Source organism: Enhydra lutris, unplaced genomic scaffold (assembly GCF_002288905.1).
Source record: "Enhydra lutris kenyoni isolate GAN:26980312 unplaced genomic scaffold, ASM228890v2 scaffoldscaffold63, whole genome shotgun sequence".
NCBI classification, from domain to species: Eukaryota; Metazoa; Chordata; class Mammalia; order Carnivora; family Mustelidae; genus Enhydra; species Enhydra lutris.
In genome coordinates, this window is record NW_019154147.1 from 9815829 (window position 1) to 9837888 (window position 22060).

Genomic DNA, 22060 nt, shown 5'->3' on the forward strand with positions numbered 1-22060 from the left:
CTGCGGGGGAGTAGGACTACAGTTGCTACAAATGGAAGACCATGAAAAAATTCTTGCCACATGCTTTTAAGACAGGTGCTGTACTTTCATCTGGACAGCAAAAGAGTTCTGTTTTGGGGGGCCATGATGTATCACACAGAACAAGGAAGTTACTCTGGCAAAACCTGATTCTGGCAGAGCTGGAAATAGGGCCAGCCTTCCCCCACCTTCTCTGAGGAATAAATGACATCCCCCCGAGCCCTCTCTGTTTCGGAGGAGGTATTAAACACAACACAGAGAACAGCCACAGCAGTTTACATCAAAGGACATGTTTTGTTTTGTTCCAAGAGGTGTTTTCCTGGGCCTCATTTACATTCACTCCTAGTCATATAAAATAAAACAATGGCATCACATATGTCCACACAAGATTCATCATTCATGATACCTAACAAAGTCAGTAAAAATATGAGAGCAAAATAATTTCCTGGTGGAAGACTCCCTTGGGGACAGCGAGGCTGGATGACTAGCTCTCCCCATGCACCCAACAATGCTTCTCGTAGCTTGTGCAGAGCAGGTAAGGAAAGGGCCTGGGCAGGCACAGGCCAAGCCAGGCTGCTGAGAGGGCCCTGTTGTTCCCTCCACAGTGAGATATTCTGAGGCCCAACAGTGTTAGGAGTAACCTAGAGGGGTCCCTCACTTTTCCCCTCAAGCAACAGGATCCTTGAAGACCTCAGCATCTTCTGGCTTGAGGGATCCTGCAAAGTGCCTCAGATGAACTTCCTCTGGCTGAGCAGGGGGCCTTTCTCTTGTACTTGCATCTCTTAAAAGGGGAACCAGGGCAAAGTTCTTCCAGTTTCTTCCTGAAACTAAAGGGTAAAACATCATTACTGCCTTGGATGCAGCACGCAGAAATAAACACTTATTTGTTGGCCTTACCAACTTGTAGTTCTCTTAAAGGAGACCCAGACATTTTGGTCCTTCCTGAGACACAGGGATAGCTGCCATTTCTTCTTCCCTTGCCTGCTTAAGGAGCCTCTTCCACTCTGGAAAATCCTAAATCCTCTTACTTCCCCTCACCCTGACTTGCAGGGACCTCATCAGAGTCTATTGCTTGCCTTTCCCAGTCTCCATCTCCTCCCTGACCACATGGGAGGGAGGACAGATCTCCATAGAGCAACACTGGGGCCTGCCCCATGGTGGCTCCACATCAGGTCAGCTGTAGGCTGATGAACCAGCCAGAGAATCAGGATCTGGGGACCAGGACCCACCAGAGCATAGCATATTGAGAACAATGCCAAAGAAAACATGGTGACATTAGGTCTTAAATGGGGCTCTACTGTGTGCACAGGGAGCTCCTAAAGAGAATCCAGTTGTCACTCCCTAGCCCCCTCCAGCTTCCCAGCCACCTAGGCAAACTGACAACCAAGAGGGAAAGCTGTACATGTTCCCCTCCCACTGCCAGAGTCCTGGTACATGTTCCCCTCCCAAAGCCAAGCCCTCTGGTTGGCCACCCTGGGTCTAATTTCTCTAGAAAACCAGCCTCGATTATACCTTCTATACCTCCTACCCTCAGGCCGTAATTCAGGTTCCTCTGCTGGTGTCTAACACTAACCACATGTCAAAGGCATCAGGAATATGGGAAGCTAGGCCCATCATGACCACTCCAGCAAATTCTCCAGGTCTTGGTGTTTACCCCAGGCCTGCAGGCTGATGTTGGCCTGCTCCCAAGCATCACCTGCTAAATAAGAACCCAGGCATTGAAGCAGGACTTCATGGGGATATATGCCAGGTCTCACTGAGACACAATCTTCTGGCTGGCTCAGCGTTGGGAACATGCAGCCTCAGAGACTGCTTGGCCCAGCCCTAGCTCAAAAGCCCTGAAAGGAGGCACAGGGCTCTCCATGCCCACTTCCCACAGTCCTGATGCCAAGACTCTCTCAAGTGTTCTCCTCAGCTCAGCTATTAACTGCTTTCTTCCCTGTCCTTTCTCTCGTGTATTCCTTTGCCCCTTCCCAATCATATACACTTTGTAGGTAGGAGAGTTCCTTGTTATCTGAATTGTATGACTATTCATTACTAAAGTATACACTGCTACAAAGTTGTACAAAAAAGAAAAATCCTCAGGAAATATTCACTAATTAATTATAAATGTGAAATTAGGGAACCTCTAATCATCTCCTACCCCAATCCAAATAACAAGAATGTGTGTATCCCTGCTACTTCAACAATATCTTTGTTAATACACAGTGAATGTGCAATGTTATAAACAGCCAACGATGTCATGCAAACACAATGCGAGTTAACCACAAAGTACAACAGCAAATCTTTAAAAGATGGGAGGTTTCCTGAAGTCACTAAGATTGATATTGGAAGACTGCTCAAATTATAGGCAAAATCATCTTTGAATGGCTCTGTGGTAAAGTTAGATCAATAACAATTGTAGAGATAATCAATAAGTACTATGGCATGACACAGGAAGTGCTTCTAATGAAACTAGTGGGAAAATTACAGGATTGCAGAAAGCTCTTGATAAAAAAGATTTCTACTTCTAGCCCTGATGGAGTATGTAGTGCTGAGCTACCCACACTGTTGTAAACAACCATAAAGCAGGAAAAAATATTTGCAGTAAATGTTTTCAGGCATAAGATACAGACTGAAAATTGCAGTTGCTGAGAAAAAGTGAAATCCACAAACTGAGCCCCATGATTGCCCTGATGGTTTGCATAGGGACAATTTCTATGACTGTGGTGTAGTGAGCAGGAGTCTAAGCAGAGCATGGCAGTACCTCTGAACTAAGGAAGAAGAGATTGGGGTTTTGGACAGCTGAAACAGCTAGAATCTGTGAAACAGGGCACAGAAGAAGAGGAAAAAGAGAGATGTGATGGTGGAGGTCTAGAAGTCTCTGGGCTGGGGGCTGGAGTGTACTTGTACAATGTGAGACTGCATAAGACCTACCAGACAGTGGCCACTACAGGGCTGACAGTGGGATAGAAACACTGGAAGCTGAGCAGTACTGAGTGGGGAGACCTCCTTAATACCTTTTTTCTACTCTGAGGATCAAGTTAAAACACAGAAATGCCCTACTTATTCTACATGCCCTAGAGTAAGGTCTACCCAAGACCCACCCTAACAAAGCCTAAAACCAAGTCCTGGTAAGAACTTCAGTGGAAACAGTTTGGAGGTTGAGCCCCACAAATTTGATGGAATTGGAAAATACCTTGGCATTTCACAGATCTATCATTATAAAGTTTAAAACTAAGCCTACACAAGTTCAGGGTGATTCGCTCAATAATTGAACTGCCAACTAAAACAAAAATTCAATCCAGGGGTGCCTGGGTGGCTCAGTGGGTTAAAGCCTCTGCCTTCAGCTCAGGTCATGGTCCCAGGGTCCTGGGATCGAGCCCCACATCGGGCTCTCTGCTGGGCAGGGAGCCTGCTTCCCTTTCTCGCTCTCTGCCTACTTGTGATCTCTCTCTCTCTGTCAAATAAATAATCTTGAAAAAAAAATTCAATCCAGGGTCTCTAAAACATATTATCCACAATGCCCAGTACACAATTAAAAGTTACTAGACATGCAAAGAGACAGGGAAATGTGACTCACAGTAAGGAGGGAGAAAAAACAGTCAATGGAAACTGTTCCCAAGATGGCCCAGATATTGGACTTAGTTAGCAGAGAATTTAAATTAACTATTATTAATATGTAAACAACAACAACAACAAAAACAAAACAAAACAAAAAAACAAAAATCAAAAAAAAAGGAAATAGGATCTTGATGACGGACCAGCTAGAGAATCTTAGGAAAGAAATGAAAACCGTAAAAAAAAAAAAAGGAAACTCAAAAACCAAATAGCATAATACTTGAAATATAATTGTCACTGGATGAGCTTAACCATAGTTTGGAGATGGCTGAGGATAGGATCACTGAACTTGAAGACAGAACAATAAAATTTTCAAATTTGAGAAATAGAAAAAAAATCAAGGAAAAATAAAGCCTCAGAAACCTGTGGGACAATATCAAATGATCTAAAATACATGTAGGGACAGGGCACCTGGGTGGCTCAGTGGGTTAAGCCTCTGCCTTCAGCTCAGGTCATGGTCTCAGGGTCCTGGGACTGAACCCTACATCAGGCTCTCTGCCTGCCTCTCTGCCTACTTGTGATCTCTCTCTCTCTGTGTCAAATAAATAAATAAAATCTTAAAAAAAAATACATGTAGAGGCACCTGGGTGGCTCAGACAGTTGAGCATCCGACTCTTGATTTCAGCTCATGTCATGATCTTGAGGTCCTGGGATAGAGTCCTGTGTCAGGCTCTGCACTCAGCAGGGAGTCTGCTTGAGGTTCTCTATCTCTTGCTCCTTTTGTCCCTCCCCCTGCTCTCTCCTTCCCTCTCTCTTTCTCTCTCAAATAAATAAAGTTAAATAAAATATATATTATTGGAGTCCCCCCAAAGTAGATAGGGACAATGAAGCAAAATATATGTAGAAACTCTGATGTACAGATCCAAGAATTACAGGCGAATCTTAAACAGGATAAACCAAAAAAAAAAACAAACCAAAGCATGTTTTACTCGAACTGCTGAAAACCTAAGATGAAGAGAATATTTTGAAAGCAGCCAAAAAGAAAAAGACAAATTACAGGGGCACCTGGGTGGCTCAGTGAGTTAAAGCCTCTGCCTTCAGCTCAGGTCATGATCCCAGGATCCTGGGATCGAGCCCCACATCGGGCTCTCTGCTCAGCAGGGAGCCTGCTTCCCCCCTCTCTCTCTGTCTGCCTCTCTGCCTACTTGTGACCTCTCTCTGTCAAATAAATAAATAAAATCTTTAAAAAAAAAAAAGAAAAAGACAAATTACATACAGGAATGCAAATAATGAGCAACTTTTCACCAGAAACAATGGAGGCCAGAGACAGTGGAGAAAAAGTTAGTGTTGGAAATTTTTTTTAAAAAGAGGAAAAAAAATCTGTTAACCCAGAATTCTGTATCTAGTGAAAATATCCTTCAAACATGAGAATGAAATTCACATTTTCAAGTAAACAAAAGTTGATATCAAATTAATTGACAGGGATAGAAATTAGATAAGTAGTTACCTGGGATGGGGAGGTCGAAACTGATTACAAAGAGGCATTAGGGTACTTCCTGGCATGATGGAAATGTTCTATATCTTGAGGGGGTGGTGGTTCCCTGAGTAGATATTTCCTGAAACTTACCAAACTATACATTTCAAATGCATGCATTTTACTGTATGTAAATTATATATCAATAAAGTTCATTTTAAGTTTTTAAAATAAAAAAAGAGTCTATGAAGCAATATCAAATATGAAAGATGCAGTGTCTTTCTATCAGGCAAGCTGGTCTGAAAATAGTGCCCTTTCTCCCACCCTACCAAAAAGAACCCCAAACAGTCAACATCTGGTTCATTCTTTGTTCAAGAATTAGCAACACCAGCAAAATGGTAAAGTAGGTAGTTCCCAAAACCTCGACCACCACAAAAGTATCAAAAAACAAACAAACAAAAAAAAACAGAAACTTTGGAACCAATATTGTCACAACTCTGGAAACAGTCCACGGTTTATAGCAAACAAGAAAATCGCGAATCAATTAAAAAAATCAACAAGGAAATGGTTGGGAACTAAAACTATAGAACTCTTACAAAAAAACATAGGGAAAATCTTCAAGACATTGGATTTGACAATAATTTCTTACATATTACCCCAAAAGAATAGGCAATAAAAGGAAAGAATAGATAAACTGGGCTTCATCAAAATAAAAACTTTTATATCAAAGGACAACTCAGAGAATAGAAGAAAACACTGGCAGATGGTATACCTGACAAAGGATTAATACCCAGAATGTATAAAGAACTTCTATAACTCAACAACAACAAAACAAATTTTTAAATGGGCAGATTGCTTGAATAGGCATTTCTCCAAAGAATACATATAATGACAAATGAGCATTTGGAAAGATATTCAAAATAATTGTCATTAGGGAAATGCAAATCAAAACCACAATAAGATACAACTGCACATCCATTAGGATGGCTACAACCACCACCACCACAACAAAAACCCACGAAACAGCAAGTGTTGGTGAGGATGTGGAACCCTCATGTTTTGCTGGTGGGAATGTACAGAAATGCAGCCACTTTAGAAAACATTCTGGCAGTTCCTTAAAAAAGTTAAACACAGAATTACCACAGGATCCTGCAGTTTCATTTCTATCCAAAGAACTGAAGCATCCGACTCTTGATTTCAGCTCAGGTCTTGACCTCAGAGTCATGAGACTGAGCCCCACACCCATACTGGGTGTGGAGTCTGCTTAAGATTCTCTCTCTCATACTTGTTAGGTTTAAAAGTGTGGACTGGGAATCTTCATGTTCCTACATTTCAGCAATAAACTGTAAGCCATATTTTTGTACAGAATAGACTAAAAAAATTCATGAGAAGCCTGAAAAAAAAAAAAGATTTTCTCTCTTCATCTGCCCCACACCCCCTTTCTGCCTCTCTATAAATAAATAAATTAATTAATTAATTAGTAAAACACCTGAAAACCAGCAGTCAAACAGAATTATGTCCACCAATGGTCACAGCATTATTCATAATAGCCAAAAAGTGGACACAATCCTGATGTTGATTGAAAAGATGAATGGATAAAAATGTGGTATATACCTACAATGGCATATTATTGAGCTAGACACAAAAGGTGTGTTCCACTTATACCAGGTACCTACCCTAGGCAAAAGAGACAGAGACAGAGACGGAAAGCAGAATAGAGGTTACCAGGGGGTGGGGGGAGGAAGAAATAGGAGTAATCATTCAATAGGTACAGAGTTCCTGTTTGAAATAATGAAAATGTTCTGGAAATAGAAAGTGGTGAAGGTTTCACAACATTGTGGACACAATTAACACCAATGAATTATACACTTAAAAATGGTTAAAATGGCAACTTTTGTATTACACATATTTTACCACAATTTTCTAAAAGCTAAAAACAAAGAATTAGTGCAGAATTGTAACTCAAAATCTGTTCAGTACAAACTACATTTGCTTCATTTTTAAATAAATGTTCTCAATTAGACCTTTAACAAGTACTATTAAATGTTTGCCATTAACTGGTAAAGGACTTTTTTTTTTCCTGGTAGTGACTTTCTGCAGAGCATTTCTGCTCAAGGTATATATACCCTTTAGTCTTCCCATTCATTCTTCCTCTGCCTGCCTTGTTGTGTTCATGCAAGGTGAGTTTTTGCCTGTACCTGCTCGTGTCCGTAAGAGTCACACAGCTGAACATAGACACTGGGTGTGAGGATCGAGAAGAGGAGACAGGGCAGCCCACAAGGCCAGCTGTCCCAGATGGCTGTATGTGGGATCAACTGCTTCCGCTGGGGCACTTGAGGACAGATGCCTGGGGCAGGGTACTGGCAGAGCTGGTGAGCATGGGCATGTGGCACAGTCAGCTGTGCAGGAATGCATGAGAGTACAAAAGAGTGCCTGTGACAGAGTGTATGCAGGTGCTTGACCCTTGGGGCTGTTCCAGCATCCAGGCTGTGGGGTGAAGAAGGCCTGCAAGGAGCAAGGAACCCCAAGGCTTCACCTGCCCGACATCAGGCTCCCTCCATGTCACAGCATACTTCCCTCATGCCTCACCTCTGCCTGACCGCAGGGAGAAGCTCAGGGTGCGCTTGATGCCCTCACAGTTGCCTGGGTCTTCATTGATGATACCTACATTGGTGTTCCAGGTGGTCCAGTTGACCTCATCCACCCTGTAGGGCAAGGAGACAAGGGAGCTAGGAGCTGATGGCCTAAAAGCCATGCCTAGCTTCCCAGGTTGAGGGCTTAGTACCACAGGCCAATCCCAAGAAGCCCATAGACCAGGATGGGGAGACATAGCTGGTAGGCAGGAGGGCTGAGAGGGGCCTGCTTTTTGGACACCACTCCCGAAGCTCTGTTCTCTGACCACATCATGAGGCTCATGATGCTTTAAATGCTTTAAAGGGACTTTAAATGCTGGATTCCTGGTTCTGACCCTGATCACTGGATGACCCCTTTGGACACTTCATTTTCCTGTAGGTCTCCTATGCCCAACAGTAAGTCCCTGGTGCCCACAGCTGAGCCTTGGGGTAGCCCATGTACCTACCGATAGCTGGCCTTGGGAGAGTCCCCTATGTTCATGACTGGTCCCAGGAAGCCCTGAGGCAGGTTTCTGTATCCATAGCTGGCTCCTGATGAGTCTCTTATGCCGACAAAGCCCCAAAATGGCCTCTGTACCCATAGCTGGCTCTGGGTAGATCCCTGATATCTATAGCTAAGCCCCTGAGCTCCCTAAGTTTGATTTCCTGCCTGGGCATTACCTGAAACACCACCTGTAGTCATCCTTGCCATCAGGTGTGTACCCCACTTGCAACAGCTTGCCTGAGCGGAAGGCCTTCCTCATGCATTTAAGGAAGCTCTTCTCCGTGTCCAGGATGGTGATAGCTCTCTGTGAGAAGACAGAGAGAGCAGAGGGGCAAAGGGCTTATCCCGGGGCTTCCCCTGGCTGTCAGTGGGGCTTCCAAGATCAGCCTTTCCAGAGTTTGTCCCAGTCCCAGTGCCCCTGAGTGGGACCTCTAGTGCCTTCTATGTCAAGCTTGTTTCTGTAGCTTGGCAGGTGCACACTCCAAGCTCAGCCCCTCCAGCCCAGACCTGCCCAGGGACTGCTGCTGTCTGCCAGGTCGGGTTGGGGCAGGGCCTCCCACAAGTGAGGTAGAATGTCCAGCCCCAGACTCTTCCCTGAAGTGCTCACAAAGGGGCAGATAGTGTAGTAGTTAAGAGCAGGGCCACAAGATGGGACTACTTGGGTTGAATACTGACTATGCTACTTATTACAGATCGTCCCCGACATACAATGGTACAACTTAATAATTTTCAACTTCACAATGATACAAAAGCAATACGCATTTGGCAGAAACCATACTTCAAGTTTTGGACATGGATCTTTTCCCAGGCAAGCAAAATATAGTACAATCCTTTCTCATGAGGCTGGGAGTTCCCAGTCAGCCACGCGATCACAAGGGTCAACAACCAGTACACTTACAACCACTCTGTACCCATATAACTATTCTACTTCTCATTTTTATTATAGTAGTCAATAAATTTCATGAGACATCAAACACTTTATTATAAAATGGGCTTTGTGTTAGATGATTTTGCCTAACTGTAGGCTAAAGTTAAGTGCTCTAAGCACACTTAAAGTAGGCTGGGCTAAGCTGTGATGTTTAGTAGGTTGGGTGCATTAAATGCATATTTAAATTATGGTGGTTTATTGGAAGGTAACTCCATTGTAAATTGAGGAAGATCTGTAGTTATCTTGGACACAGTACCCAACTTCTCTCTGCCTCAATACCTTTATCCAAAAATGGGAATGATAATGGTAGCCACTTGATAGCATTGTTGTGAGAATTAAATGAAAGCATGTAAAACACTTAGAACAATACCTGGTATAGAGTCAATGCTACTTAGTAAGAATGACAGTTTATTATTAGGCAGGAGAGTAGATATGGATCAGGTGCCTCAAAAATGCAGCTATTAGAGCTCCCCCCATTCTAGCTGCTCCCCCCAAGTATGGTCTCTGGTGCCCACCCTAGACCAAGCTTCCGTGAGGTGGGCACCCCCTGGGGCTGAGCCCTCCATCTCCTGCCCCTGGGGACTGTCTAACCACAGTGTCTGTGAACACCAGTTGTGATGCTTGGGAGGGAACCCCAGAAGGAGGGCCCAGCAGGGAGTCAACTGGGGGAGATGCTCTTGCTTGATCCCCCAGGGCTGCCTGGGGTCTCTCCCCTTCCCCAAACCCTGTACAGGGTGACACACCTAACTGTGCTATGCAGCAAAGAGAGCAGCAGATATCCTCCTGCTGGGCACACCCCACCCACTGACCCACCTGTAGCTTCCAGATGTTCTTGCTCTCCTGCGCAATCTTGTTGACAGTCTCACCCATGAGGGCAATGAGCATGTTCAGCAGAAGAATATAAGTGAGAATCACGTAGGCCAGCAACAAGATGATGAAGACAGCCTTGAAGTCATAGTTCTCTGTGAACTCCAGATCACCCATACCAATGGTGAACTTGAAAAGCTCCAGACATGTGGAGTAAAGGCTGTTGTAGGAGCTGTCAGGAGGCCGGCACCCTGGCCCTCGCCACCTGTGCAATGCGGACTCAGCTGGCACAGAGTTATTCTTCCCATCCTCAATCAGCGTCACCACCGCTACAGGGCATGGGGAGGGACAGGTGCAGCTGAATGGAAGCCAAGACAGAACCACCAACAGACACACCCCATATCCCAGGATGGGTCTGCAGCAGGAATGCTGCTTGGCCATGGAACACTTCTTTATGAACTTAAGCACAGAAAAACCACCTTTTTCTTCAGAACTATCAGCCAACTGTTGTAGTATAGCTGATCCTTGAACAACATGGATTGGAACTTCGTGAGTCTACTTATACACAGATATTTTTCAATAAATACAGTATAGTACTGTAAATGTATTTTCTGTATGATTTTATTAATAACTTTTTCTTTTCTCTAGCTTACTTTATTATAAGAATACAGCATGTTATATATATATATGTATAACATATGAAATATGTGTTAATCAACTGTTTATGTTATTGGTAAGACTTTCAATCAGCAGTTGGCTATTATTAAAGTTTTGGGGGAGTCAAAAGTTATTTGAAGATTTTTAACTGTTCAGGGAGTTGGTGTTCCTAATCCCCCTGTTGTTCAAGGGTCAACTGTATACTGTTTTGTTACACTAAGAGCTTTATCATCATCTTCTAGGAAAAAAAACTGTTAAAATAAATATACAAATCTATATATACAATGTGAATATAGTCACCTTTGTGCAGCACACAACCTGCCTAACTTTACATATCAGTTCTGAATCTACACCCAGCTTCTCAATCACACCCTGTCTGCCTGTGCACCTTAGAGAGTGACCCAGAGCTAACTCATTCCAGAATGATAGGGACTAAGCAGCTCAGAGCAGAATAGCCTCTTGCATCACGCTACACCTTTCCTTGGGAAAAATAATCTGGAGTCTGACAGCTTCCATAGCAGTTGTGCCCCCATGGTTCCTGCATAGCTGGTAGCCACAAACCCACTTGGCCAAATCCCTTCCCATGGGTACCGACAGACCAGGGCCTTCAGACCAGGTGCTGGAGCCCATACCCATCCCTATCAGTCAAAGCTCCCAGGCAAAACTGTCCATAACTCTGAGACAGAGATTCCAAAACAGGCTCTGGGGTGGGGACAGGGGACAGTGTGCATGTGAACCATGTAACTGCAGGACTCAGATGAGGATCAAAGCAGAACCAGGTGCCCAGAAATGCTGCAGATGTGTCAAGAGCTCAGGAACCGGCTTGGAGAGGCTCCCAAAGATGACTGCTCAGACAATCTCAGCATCAAGATGGATGGTAATAGTTAAGATTATGACCCATTTAACAAAGTGAGAATCCATGAAAAAGAAACAAAAAAACAGAAGAGAATCTGTGAGGCCACGATGATGTAAATAATAAATGAGTGCAGGAGAATGGAAAGCTCCTCCCTACAATAGAGCGCCAGCTAATAAATGCAGAAGGAACGACAGAGTTAGAAAATCATCATCTGGCAACTATTAGGATTAAGTGATTCAAGTGAGCATCATCTGTTTCAAGTTTGATGAGAAACAGGATATTTACCTAGTCTCAAAGCATCTCCTCACAAATTACTCATTGACTCTTATTGATTCCAAAGGGAAAGATAATTATTTGACAGTAATCTAGCAGAGCCATCAAAACCAAGTAATTAAGGTTAACATCACTAAAAATGGGCTAAACGAACATTGTGGGACTCCTGATACAATGGACTGAGGAAGACACACATTACTTCCTTGATATTCTGATTTTAAAAAATACATACCTGAATCTAATTGTGAGGAAACATCAAACAAACCCAAACTGAGAGACATTGTAAAAACCAGCCTTTATTCATTAAAAATGCTAAGGTTACAAGACAAGGAAAGACTGAGCAATCACTCCAGATTGAAGAAACTAAAGAGACTTGACAACTACATGATCTGGGATTTTCATTTCTGTAAAGAACATTATTAGGACAATTGGTGAAATCCGAATAAGGCTGGTAGATTAGCTAATAGCACTGTATCAGTGTTTTATTTCCTTATTTTGATCATTATACACTGTTTATGTAAGAAAAATATTCTTGTTTTTAGGAAATGCAGACTTTATCCAGTGGTAAAGGGCTGATCATGTCTACAGCTTACTATTTTTTTTAGTATGGTGGTGGTGGTGGTGTGCACGCACATGTGTGCATGCATGCGTGTGTGTGTGTGTGCGTGTGGGGGTGTGTGTGTAGCAGAATGTGATTTTAAAATGTGGTAAAATTTGGGGACTCGGGATAATAAGTTAAGTTATTTGCACTATTCTTACAAGTTTTCTGAAAATCTGAAATAATGTCAAAATTAAAATTTAAAAAGGGGCACCTGGGTGGCTTAGTCAGTTAAGTGCCAATTCCTGATTTTAGCTCAAGTCATGATCTCAGGGTTGCGAGGTCAGGCTCTGCCCTGGGGACGGAGGCTGCTTAAGATTCTCTCTCTCCCACTCCCTCTGCCCCTCTCCTGCTTTCTCTCTCTCTTTCTCTCTCCCTGAATTAATTAATTTAATTAATAAATTTAAAAATTAAAAGTAAAAATGTAAAAAAAAATCTAAGCCAAATGCATCTATACCTCTAAAATTGCTTACAATGTTTTATGAATTACATTTCCACGTTCTCCTGCTCATTTCTTGTGTTCTTTATTTTCCAACTCTTTCACCTACAGATACATACCCCAGTGGGCCTCTCCCCCCCCTGCCCCTGCAGAGTCCTCAGGAAGCTGAGGTGAGCAGGATCTCTGCCCACCACCAGCCCTGAGCAAGCCCATTACCTGTGGAAAACCCGAACAAGAAAACAAGGTAGACAAACATGAAGCGACACAGGTCTCTCAGGATCATCTGCAGGAGAGAGCAGGCTTGTCAGAACCAAGTCTAGTCCCAGGCAAGGCCAAGGGAGGGGTCAGGACTATGTCAACCTAGGAGTTACTCTTGAGCCCAAGTAGAGCTGGAGAACATGCAGGAGGGTTTGGTTTGGTGGCCTTCCGTTCTGGGGTCATGAGGAATTCATCCATAGTTCCCACCCTTGGCCTTTGTTCTGGTGGGAGAGGGGGGCCTAGTATGTAGAGGGGTCCAGTTTTAGGGGAGCCCCCAAACCTGGGTCAGGGTCAGATAGCCTGATTCTTGAGGAATACGCTGGGAAAGTGGGTCCTGATCTAAACAAGCACCTCCCAGACATTACAGAGGATGGACAGAGTTTGTAGACCATGTCCCACATACCCATGGTATAGACAGGCTCTGTGGAGAACCCACTTGGACACTCACACCCACCTTCTCAATCATAACAGCATAGATGCCCATCTGCTGGAAGCCGCGGGTGTAGTAGAGCATGTTGGTCCAGCCCATGGCCAGGGAGAACACCATGGAGGCCACGTACTCCTTGTGGTGGCAGAAGTACAGCACCACGGTCCCCAGCATGAACAGTGACTGCACAAAACTGGAGGTGGAGGGATAGCAAGCTCTGTCTGTGAGCCCCCAGGAGACCTGCCACCCTCTCAGAAGCATAGACCACAGGCTGTGGTAGGAGCTAGGGTTGGCTGTCCTGCCTCTTTTAGCCCATGATACTTGGTGTGAGCAAGAGCGACCCCAAGAGGGCAAACATTGGTTAGGGGGTTACAATATCTTTTTCTCTATAGAAAGTACAAATATTAACACAGTACACAGACAACTATACAGTGTATTTGTGGTACTAGATAATGGAAGGGGCAATTAGGGAAAAAAACATCTAAAAAGGCAAAAGAGAAAAAGGGCTGAGAAACACCGCTTAAGCAGTAAGGAATGGCAGGCCATGCACTCCTGAAAAATCACAGGTGGAGTCTGCTGGTCACACCCTCAAACTCAGAAGCAGAGCCAGGGAAGACGTCCTTCAGCAACTTGGCCTGCTGGTGGCTACCAAGTAGGATCCATGGATAAGGCAGAATAAATCTGATAATCCTATGTCAGAGTCGGTCCAGTGGTCCCTTCTTTACGTATTCATCCCAGGTCTCCTTGTTCATCATGGCCTCCTCCTGAAAGTCCCCCAGCTACCTTTGCACTATAGACCACACTGACAACCTCATTTGTATGAGAGAATGCAGCAAAAAATTACCATTGTCCTGATGTGAGTCTACTGTAAATTAATGTCAGTAGACTGGGCCCATCAATTGGAATTCTGCTGCAAAGGAAAACTATTCCTCTGTATTTGCAGAGCTTTAGCCAAAATAAGAACTGACACCAGTTGAGATAGGCAAAGAGTTGCCTTGGGTGGCAAATGGAGCCCTCATATATGAATTTGGGAAGCGGTGGACAAATGGAAACTGACTTAGCAGATGCAACAAAACCGTATTCCAATCTGTAGTGGGGGGAGAGCTGAGAACGATTTCATTTAATCAAGGAGTCTCAAAAGGCTTAGGGACCTCTGGAGGAGAGATGAAGAGACCTAAAATAAAGAAGAGTGGAGGTTTTGTCTCTGAAGAAGATGAAACAGAGGATCTTTGGATCCCCTTTCATCAAACAACATGAAAGCATTGGTATTTTACCAAAAGCAGGAGACTACAGGATTTTTATATAATACAGATTACAGAAATCCCTCTTTTCCGCTCAATTCTCAGAAATATAGCATCCAGACTTCTTCCCTTCAGGTAGAAGATTGAAAAGATGCAATTGACTAACTTTGGATATTCTCCAATAAATAGCTTACATAGACTAGTTTATAGTGAAGCTCAAAATTGATAAGCGCTATTCATGCATTAAGAGCTTCTAGGGGCACCTGGGTGGCTCAGTCAATTAAGCGTCTGCCTTCAGCTCAGGTCATGATCCTGGTGTCCTGGGATCAAGCCCAGGCTCCCTGCTCAGCTAGGAGCTTGCTCCTCCCTCTCCCTTTGCTGCTTCCCCTGCTTGTGCTTTCTCTTGTTCTCTCTCCCATTCTCTGTCAAATAAATAAATTTTTTTTAATTTTAAAAAGAGCCTCCAACCAGTTTTTCAGTCCTCCACTCTTATTCATTAGCAGATATAAAAAATTTCCAAGTATCCTTTACCATGAAAGATAGAGCAAAACAAGAAAATGGGAAACAACAACTTGAAGAAAATAAAACCTATACAAAAAGAAGAAAAATTTACCAAAAACTCTTAAGTCTCAGAGAGACAAAAGAAGATTGTATCAATGAAACAAGAATAGAATGCTGTAAAGAAGGAACAAAGAATTTTGAAGAGTATTTAGAAATTAAAAACATGATATAAAAAATAATAAACTCAATAGGAGGGTTGGAAATTAGAGTTGATTTGAACCTCCCAGAAAGAAGAGCCAAAGATAGAGAGATAAAACAGAAGTGAGAAAATATAAGAACTGGTTCAGACTAGGTCAAGAAGTTCAATATACATACCACAGGATTCCAGAAGAGAAATCAAGAAATAAAAGATATAAATTTCCAGATTGAAAGAGCCCCCTAAGTGCCCAGGACATTGGATAAAAACACATCCACATCAAGACACATCATTAAGTTTCAGAACACTAGGAACAAATAGAAGATACTACAAATTTACAAAGAGAAAAAACAAACCAGGTCTTAAAGGAGGATCCAGAGCCTGAATGGTTTTGAACTTGTTGTCTATAATACTGGAAGCAAGGAAACAATGGAGAAATATCTTTAAATTCTTAGAAGAATTGTATACCCAACCAAACTATCAACCAAACGTGAAGGTATGGTAGAATAATTTCAGACATGCCAGATTTGAAATAAATTTTATTCCCCCTTGCCCTACTGTGTGTCTTCTCTCTTTGGCTAAAGGATGTCTTCTCCCAAAAAGGGGAATCAGTAAAGAGGAAGACAGAAGGTTAAGAAAATAAAGGATCCAAATCAGGAGAGAAGTGAAAGGGATCTTCAAGGTGCTAGTGAAGGGATAACACATTGGGTGTGTATGTGGCAGCGATGAAACTCAGGAACCGGGTATGGTGAGAGCTGTCATCATTGTGTTCTCCACCATGAGGTCATCCTTTTCACCAGATGATAATACTGAAGGATGTGCTCAAATAAAACAAGGAGTAAAACCACGAAAGAGATAGTAAGTCTAACCCAGGAGGAAAGCAGTGAGCATCCCAAGGCTGGCAGCAAAGAAGAGTCCCAGGAGGACAGCTAAGCAGCAGGCCCAGAGAGCGAAGAGCTCAGTTAGAAAGAGAGCACAGCACTCCAGGAGGAAACCCCTCCAGAAATGAAAAAGGAGCAGGGGATTCCAATCATATGATTTAGGTGACTGAGTTTGAGAAAAATTGTACTGAGGGGTTTCAAGATCTGTGGGATGAGTTAACAGTGGATACAAAGAAAACTAAACAAATAAAAACAAGACAATTACTAACTTTAGGAGAAAGAAGGAAAAAAGACACAGTATATTTTGAAACTCAACTGTGAATACTACTTATAGAGACATAAGAATGTAAATTACTGGGGCACCTGGGGGGTTCAGTAGGTTAAAGCCTCTGCCTTCGGCTCAGGTCATGATCCCAGGGTCCTGGGATCGAGCCCCGCATCGGGCTCTCTGCTCAGCATGGAGCCTGCTCCCCCACCCCCCGCCCACCTGCCTCTCTGCCTACTTGTGATCCGTCAAATAAATAAATAAATAAATAAATAAATAAATCTTTTTTTAAAAATGTAAATTACTCAATATCCAGTAAAACAAAAATTACTATGAACCATATTAGAAGGCTAGAGAAGTGGAAGCAGAAAGGAAAGAAGTACAAAGATGCTAAATCCTCATCTACTGGGTGAGTAAACATTAGAAGAAAGTTTTGAGAATGAAAAGTGATTGTCCCTGGGAGGGAGGAATGCAAGGAATGGGAAGGGTTAAGATGCGGAACTCATATACTGGTTATAAGCTTTTTAGTACTCATCAATGTTTCCATATGTGCATGGGTAGTTTAAAATAAAATAAATTCCTAACCTGCTTACAATGGGTCTTCCTAGAAATAGAATCAAGTTTATTGGCACAATGCTATGTAGGAAATATTGCTTCTCTTAGTAAAGCAAACCAGCATTGCACTAACCCTACAGACCTTGCTCTTTGAAGTTAAAGGGTAAGTATCTCAGAGAAAGACAAATACCATATGATTTCACTCATACGTAAAATTTAAGAAACAAAACAGATGAACATAGGACCCCTAAATAAAATAAGATGAAAATTGAGAGGGAGGCAAACCGTAAGAGATGCTGAACTCTAGGGAACAAACTGAGGGTGGCTGGAGGGGAGGTGAGTGGGGGGAAAGGGTAATTAATTGGGTGTTGGGCATTAAGGAAGTCAATTGATGTAATGAGCACTGGGTGTTATATGCAACTGATGAACCACTAAATTCATCCCCTGAAACGAATAAAAAATAAAACAAAAGTGTAAGCATCTCAAGATTATAGTAAAAGCATGGGGTTTGTGAGTCCTAGGGACAAGTTAGCTACAACTGGATGAGAATCAGCTCCTTGCATTTGCCAGGAATAGAGAGAGAGGCCTCAGGAATGAGGGAAATCTGGAGATCAGAGTAAAGTCCAAGGAAGAGATCCCAGGAGAAGAACCCATTGCCATCTGAAGGCCCTCTTTGTAACCTGGGTCCTGCAAGGAAACTTCCTAAGGTTTCAGGTTATTTTGTGAAGGAAGGAGGTTCTTTGTGACATCCACATTGTTCTTGTAACCATGTTTTTGCTTATCTGTCTCCCCCTAAAGCAGTGTACCTCCCCAGGTAGGGGGCATTTAGCAATATCTAGATATATTTCTGGCTGTCAAGACTGGGGGACAGGAAGAATGCCATTGGCATCTGGAAGGTAGAGGCCAGGGATGCAGCTAAACATTCTACAATGCATAGGACTGTGCTCCCCTCCCCAGCAAAGAACCATCCAGTCCAAATGTCCACAGTGCCAAGGCTGAGAAGCCCTGCCCTAAAAACTGGAAATTCCTTGAAGATAGGAATCATATCTGTTTCATCTCAGTATCCCAGTGCCAATTCACTGAATGCCAAATGTTCAGACAACGTATGAAAAAAATGAATAAGAGTATTCAGACTGTAACTCAGACTCTAAGCCCCATAAGCCCACCTTTGTCATTCCCTAGCACCTGGTGCATCTCTGACAGAGTAGAGCCTCAGCATCCACTCATTGGACACACATTTCCTGAGGGCCTTCCACCATTCATTCAACATGCTTGTGAGGTCCTACTGTGTTCCAAGCCCAGCACGAGTGAAAGGGTGGGTGAGAAGGATGGCTATAATCTTAGGACTGGGCCAACAGATGCTGTCTGTTATGGAGGCATAAGAATCAAAGTGTCACTTACAAAAGCATTTCACTGTAGCTGTCCACAAACAAGGTCTTCAGTGATGGCCGCCTCTGCAGGAAATATTGAATCTGCAGGCAAACAGAGAGAGTAAGCTCCCAGGAAAGGCTAGATGGTGAGCATTTGCAATGTTTCCTAAATGGCCTAAAATGGAACACAGGAGGGCATCAAAGCAGATTCCAACGAGGGTAGAACAGTGAGGCTAACAGGTAACCGAGTCAGGAGAGATTTTTTAAAATAGAGAGTGGAATTTTAACAATACCTAGAAGTAAAGACAGGAAAGAAAATCATCAAAATATTATTAATTGCTGTATTTGAATGATGAGGTGGAGAGTTTTTTTTTCTTCTTCCTACTATGTACATTTTCCCTAGTTTTCTTTAATAACTGTGCATTATAGTAAAAATTCTTTAATCAGCCTCCACTGAACTAAGTCACCAGATTAGCCAGTGCTCTCCATTCCCTGAAAATATTCTGACCAATGCCCACAGTGAGTGCTGGTGGCTAGGAGGTCCTCTCTCAGACACCCACACCTTCCACTCCCTCCCACTGGTTAATTCTGGTTGCTGAGAGTGCTTTTTGCCCACTGCACTTGCTACTGTGGCTTTGTATTTTATTATAATTTAAAATATGAGTACAAAATAAAGACAGTCGCTTCTGTAAAGACAGAGTCCAACAATTTGGAAAGACTCCTTAATGGTGAGTCACTAAGAAACACTGGGTGTAGCTTAGATCAAAAAGATTAAGGGGAAAAATCATAACAATCTCCAAATATTTGTAACTGTAACATGTAACATTGGTCCAAACTTCAAAGAAAAGACTGTTCATATGTTAGAAGAAATACCAAGTAATATGCATGTATTTTCAGGTAAAATAAAGTGATGCCAGTATATGTGTACATTTCTTTCATTATTTTGAACTTTAACAGAATGTTTGAATTAAATGAACAACAGTCACGATCTATTCTATTTCTGGGGTTAACTATTACAGTTGATCCTTGAGCAGCATGGTTTTGAGCTGTGAGGGACCACTCGCGCAGGGGCTTGGGTGGTTCTTTTTATAAACACGAGGTAGTACTGTAAATGTATTTTCTCTTCCTTATGATGTTCTTAATAACATTTTATTTTCTCTAGCTTACTTTATTGTAAGAATATAGTATATAATACATATATCATCCAGAATACATGTTAATTCACTGTTTATGTTATTGGTAAGTCTTCCGGTCAATAGTGGGCTATTAGTAGTTAAATTGAGGGAAGTCAAAAATCAAAATGAGCACTGGGTGTTATATGCAACTGATGAACCACCAAATTCATCCCCTGAAACTAATAAAAAACAAAACAAAATAAAACAAAAGTGTAAGCATGTAGACTTTTGATTGTGGGGGCAGTTGGTGCACCTAATCCCTGCAGTATTCTAGGGTCAACTGTACATTCAGTCCTGACTATCCTTGAATGTGACTATCCTGGGTCCGCAGGAATCCACGGGGCAGACCCTCAACCCCCAGTTGTGAATGTCTGGAGAGCTCTCTTCTTCACCTGTATATCTCTCCCATGAATTAATGAGTGAGTGAGCACTGAGTGAGTCTCTTGGCTTTTTGTTTTGGTGATAATGGAGACTCACGGTGTGGGAAGGAATGCTTACCCCTCGGAAAAAGAAGTAGACTCCCCCTGATACAGAAAGAATCTCGCCAGTGACTCGGAAATAGTCCCCAGTGGTGTGTTTCAGCTTATAGGGAGGCTGCAAGGTGCAGAGAAGTTAGTGACTCCATTCACTTATTCACTCATTCAGCAAACATTTTCCAAGCCCTGTGATTAAGAGCCACCCCCTGCCCAAGAGGCTCAGCCTCTACCGAGAGAAAGGCATAGGTGCGTCTGGGTGGCTCAGTTGGTTAAATGTCTGCCTTTGGCTCAGGTCATGATCCCCAGGGTCCTGGGATTGAGCCCCAAGTCAGGTTCCCTGCTCAGTGGGGAGTCTGCTTCTCCCTCTCCTCCCCATTGTGTTCTCTCTTGCTATCTCTGTTTCTGTCTCTCTCTCTCTCTCTCTAATAAATAAATAAAATCTTTAAAAGAGAGAAAGAGAGAGAGAGGCATAATTAAAGACAGTGCATTATTGGGGACACTTGCAAGGAGACCCCTCTGCAGGACCTGATTCCCAAAGGGGCAGACTCTAGGTGCCAAGCAGAGTATCCTTACAGTGCTGTGCTGTCTCCTTCTGCTGGGAGAAGGGTGATGGCATAGGTGGAAACACTCCTATAGACTAAATGCCATATGCTCCCTGCTGCTCCCATGGCCATGGTGAACCCGTCAAGGTTTCCCATGGATGGTGGAAGGTGGGACATTTCACACACGTGTGTCCTCCTTGTGTCTCAGGCCCTTTCCTGGGGTGGGTTTCCTTTCTGCATGCCATTGATGGTTTGTAAAATACTGCTTTACTACTTGTCTCACTAGCGTATTTCTCTTTTGTCATAAAATGAAATTATTAAATGCCTTATTAAGTGGATAGAAGCCAGGTTTTACCTAACTCAGAAGTAGAATTTTATTTTTTTCATTTTTTTAAAGATTTTATTTATTCATTTGGGAAAAAGAGAGAGAGCACAAGCAGGAGGAGAGGCAGAGGGAGAGGGAGAAGCAGGCTCCCCGCTGAGCTGGGAGCCTGATGTGGGGCCCAATCCCAGGACCAGAGATCATGACCTGAGCTGAAGGCAGACACTTAACCATCTGAGCCACCCAGGTGCCACGGAAGTGGAATTTTATATCAAATTTATAAGCAAGGTACCCTGGAAATAAAGGCAACAAATTAAGTGCTTGGGTAGCAAATGGAAAGGATTCAATTCAGTAACTCAAAGGAGTCGAAAGCTCCTGGCAGAGGAAGAAGTCTGGTCTTAAGCTGATTTGAAGGATGGCCCAGGGCCTGGCACAGAAGATGTGCTCAAGGGGCACCTGGGTGGCTCAGTCAGTTAAGTGTCTGCTTTCAGCTCAGGTCATGATCCCAGGACCCTTTCATCTCTTCAGCATGCTGGGAAGGATTCCAGGATCTTATAAGAATGCCCATTCCTCTCCCCACTTCCCCGTCGTGAGGCTGAGCCTCAGTCCCCACCAAGCCATCCACAGGCCTGTAGTAGGCTGCTGTGGTGAAGATGATCATATACACGCAGTAGACGAAGAAGTTGAAGTAGAAGATGCGTTTGACAAATCTGTCCCACTTGTCCTGCAGGAGTCGGTTCAGCGGTTCCACCAAAAGCATGTCATGGCGATTCTAAAGGGAGCAGAGAGAGGTAAGACTCACTCCCCAGCCAGAAACCACAGAATCTCATATCCAAGAGATCTCTTTTAAAGTTCCACTATCCCTGAGATGGATGAGCCAAAATCAGATCATCCCAACCTTTGCCGGCCATCAAGCCCAACCCCCAGCCCAAGTTTAAGCTCCCTCAACAAGGTCCCTGTTCAATGTCTTCTTCAATACCTTTGGAGATAGGAATCTCCTGGCCTCACACAACCTGGGGAGAAATGCTGTCAGGAAGATCTGTCTTCTGGAGTTAAGTTGGTCTTCTCTGCTTTCTACCAGTTGTCCCAGTTCTGCACCTAGGGACTCCAGTACTGAATTTCTGCCCAAGAGAGCCTTTGGAGA

General features: G+C 43.2%; 1 protein-coding gene across 1 annotated transcript in view; it reads right to left on the reverse strand.

Annotated features, from left to right (window-relative positions):
* The window catches only part of LOC111158767 (transient receptor potential cation channel subfamily V member 1), a 31118-nt gene continuing 9058 nt past the window's right edge, over nt 1-22060 (reverse strand). The window contains exons 8-16 of the mRNA XM_022521029.1: nt 21530-21688; nt 20075-20170; nt 18433-18503; nt 13420-13585; nt 12924-12990; nt 9891-10213; nt 8326-8453; nt 7622-7737; nt 1-845 (exon numbers count right to left, since the gene is read on the reverse strand). Coding sequence (XP_022376737.1) covers nt 685-845; nt 7622-7737; nt 8326-8453; nt 9891-10213; nt 12924-12990; nt 13420-13585; nt 18433-18503; nt 20075-20170; nt 21530-21688 — 1287 coding nt within the window. The 3' untranslated portion in view covers nt 1-684. The remainder of the gene's footprint in view (nt 846-7621; nt 7738-8325; nt 8454-9890; nt 10214-12923; nt 12991-13419; nt 13586-18432; nt 18504-20074; nt 20171-21529; nt 21689-22060) is intronic.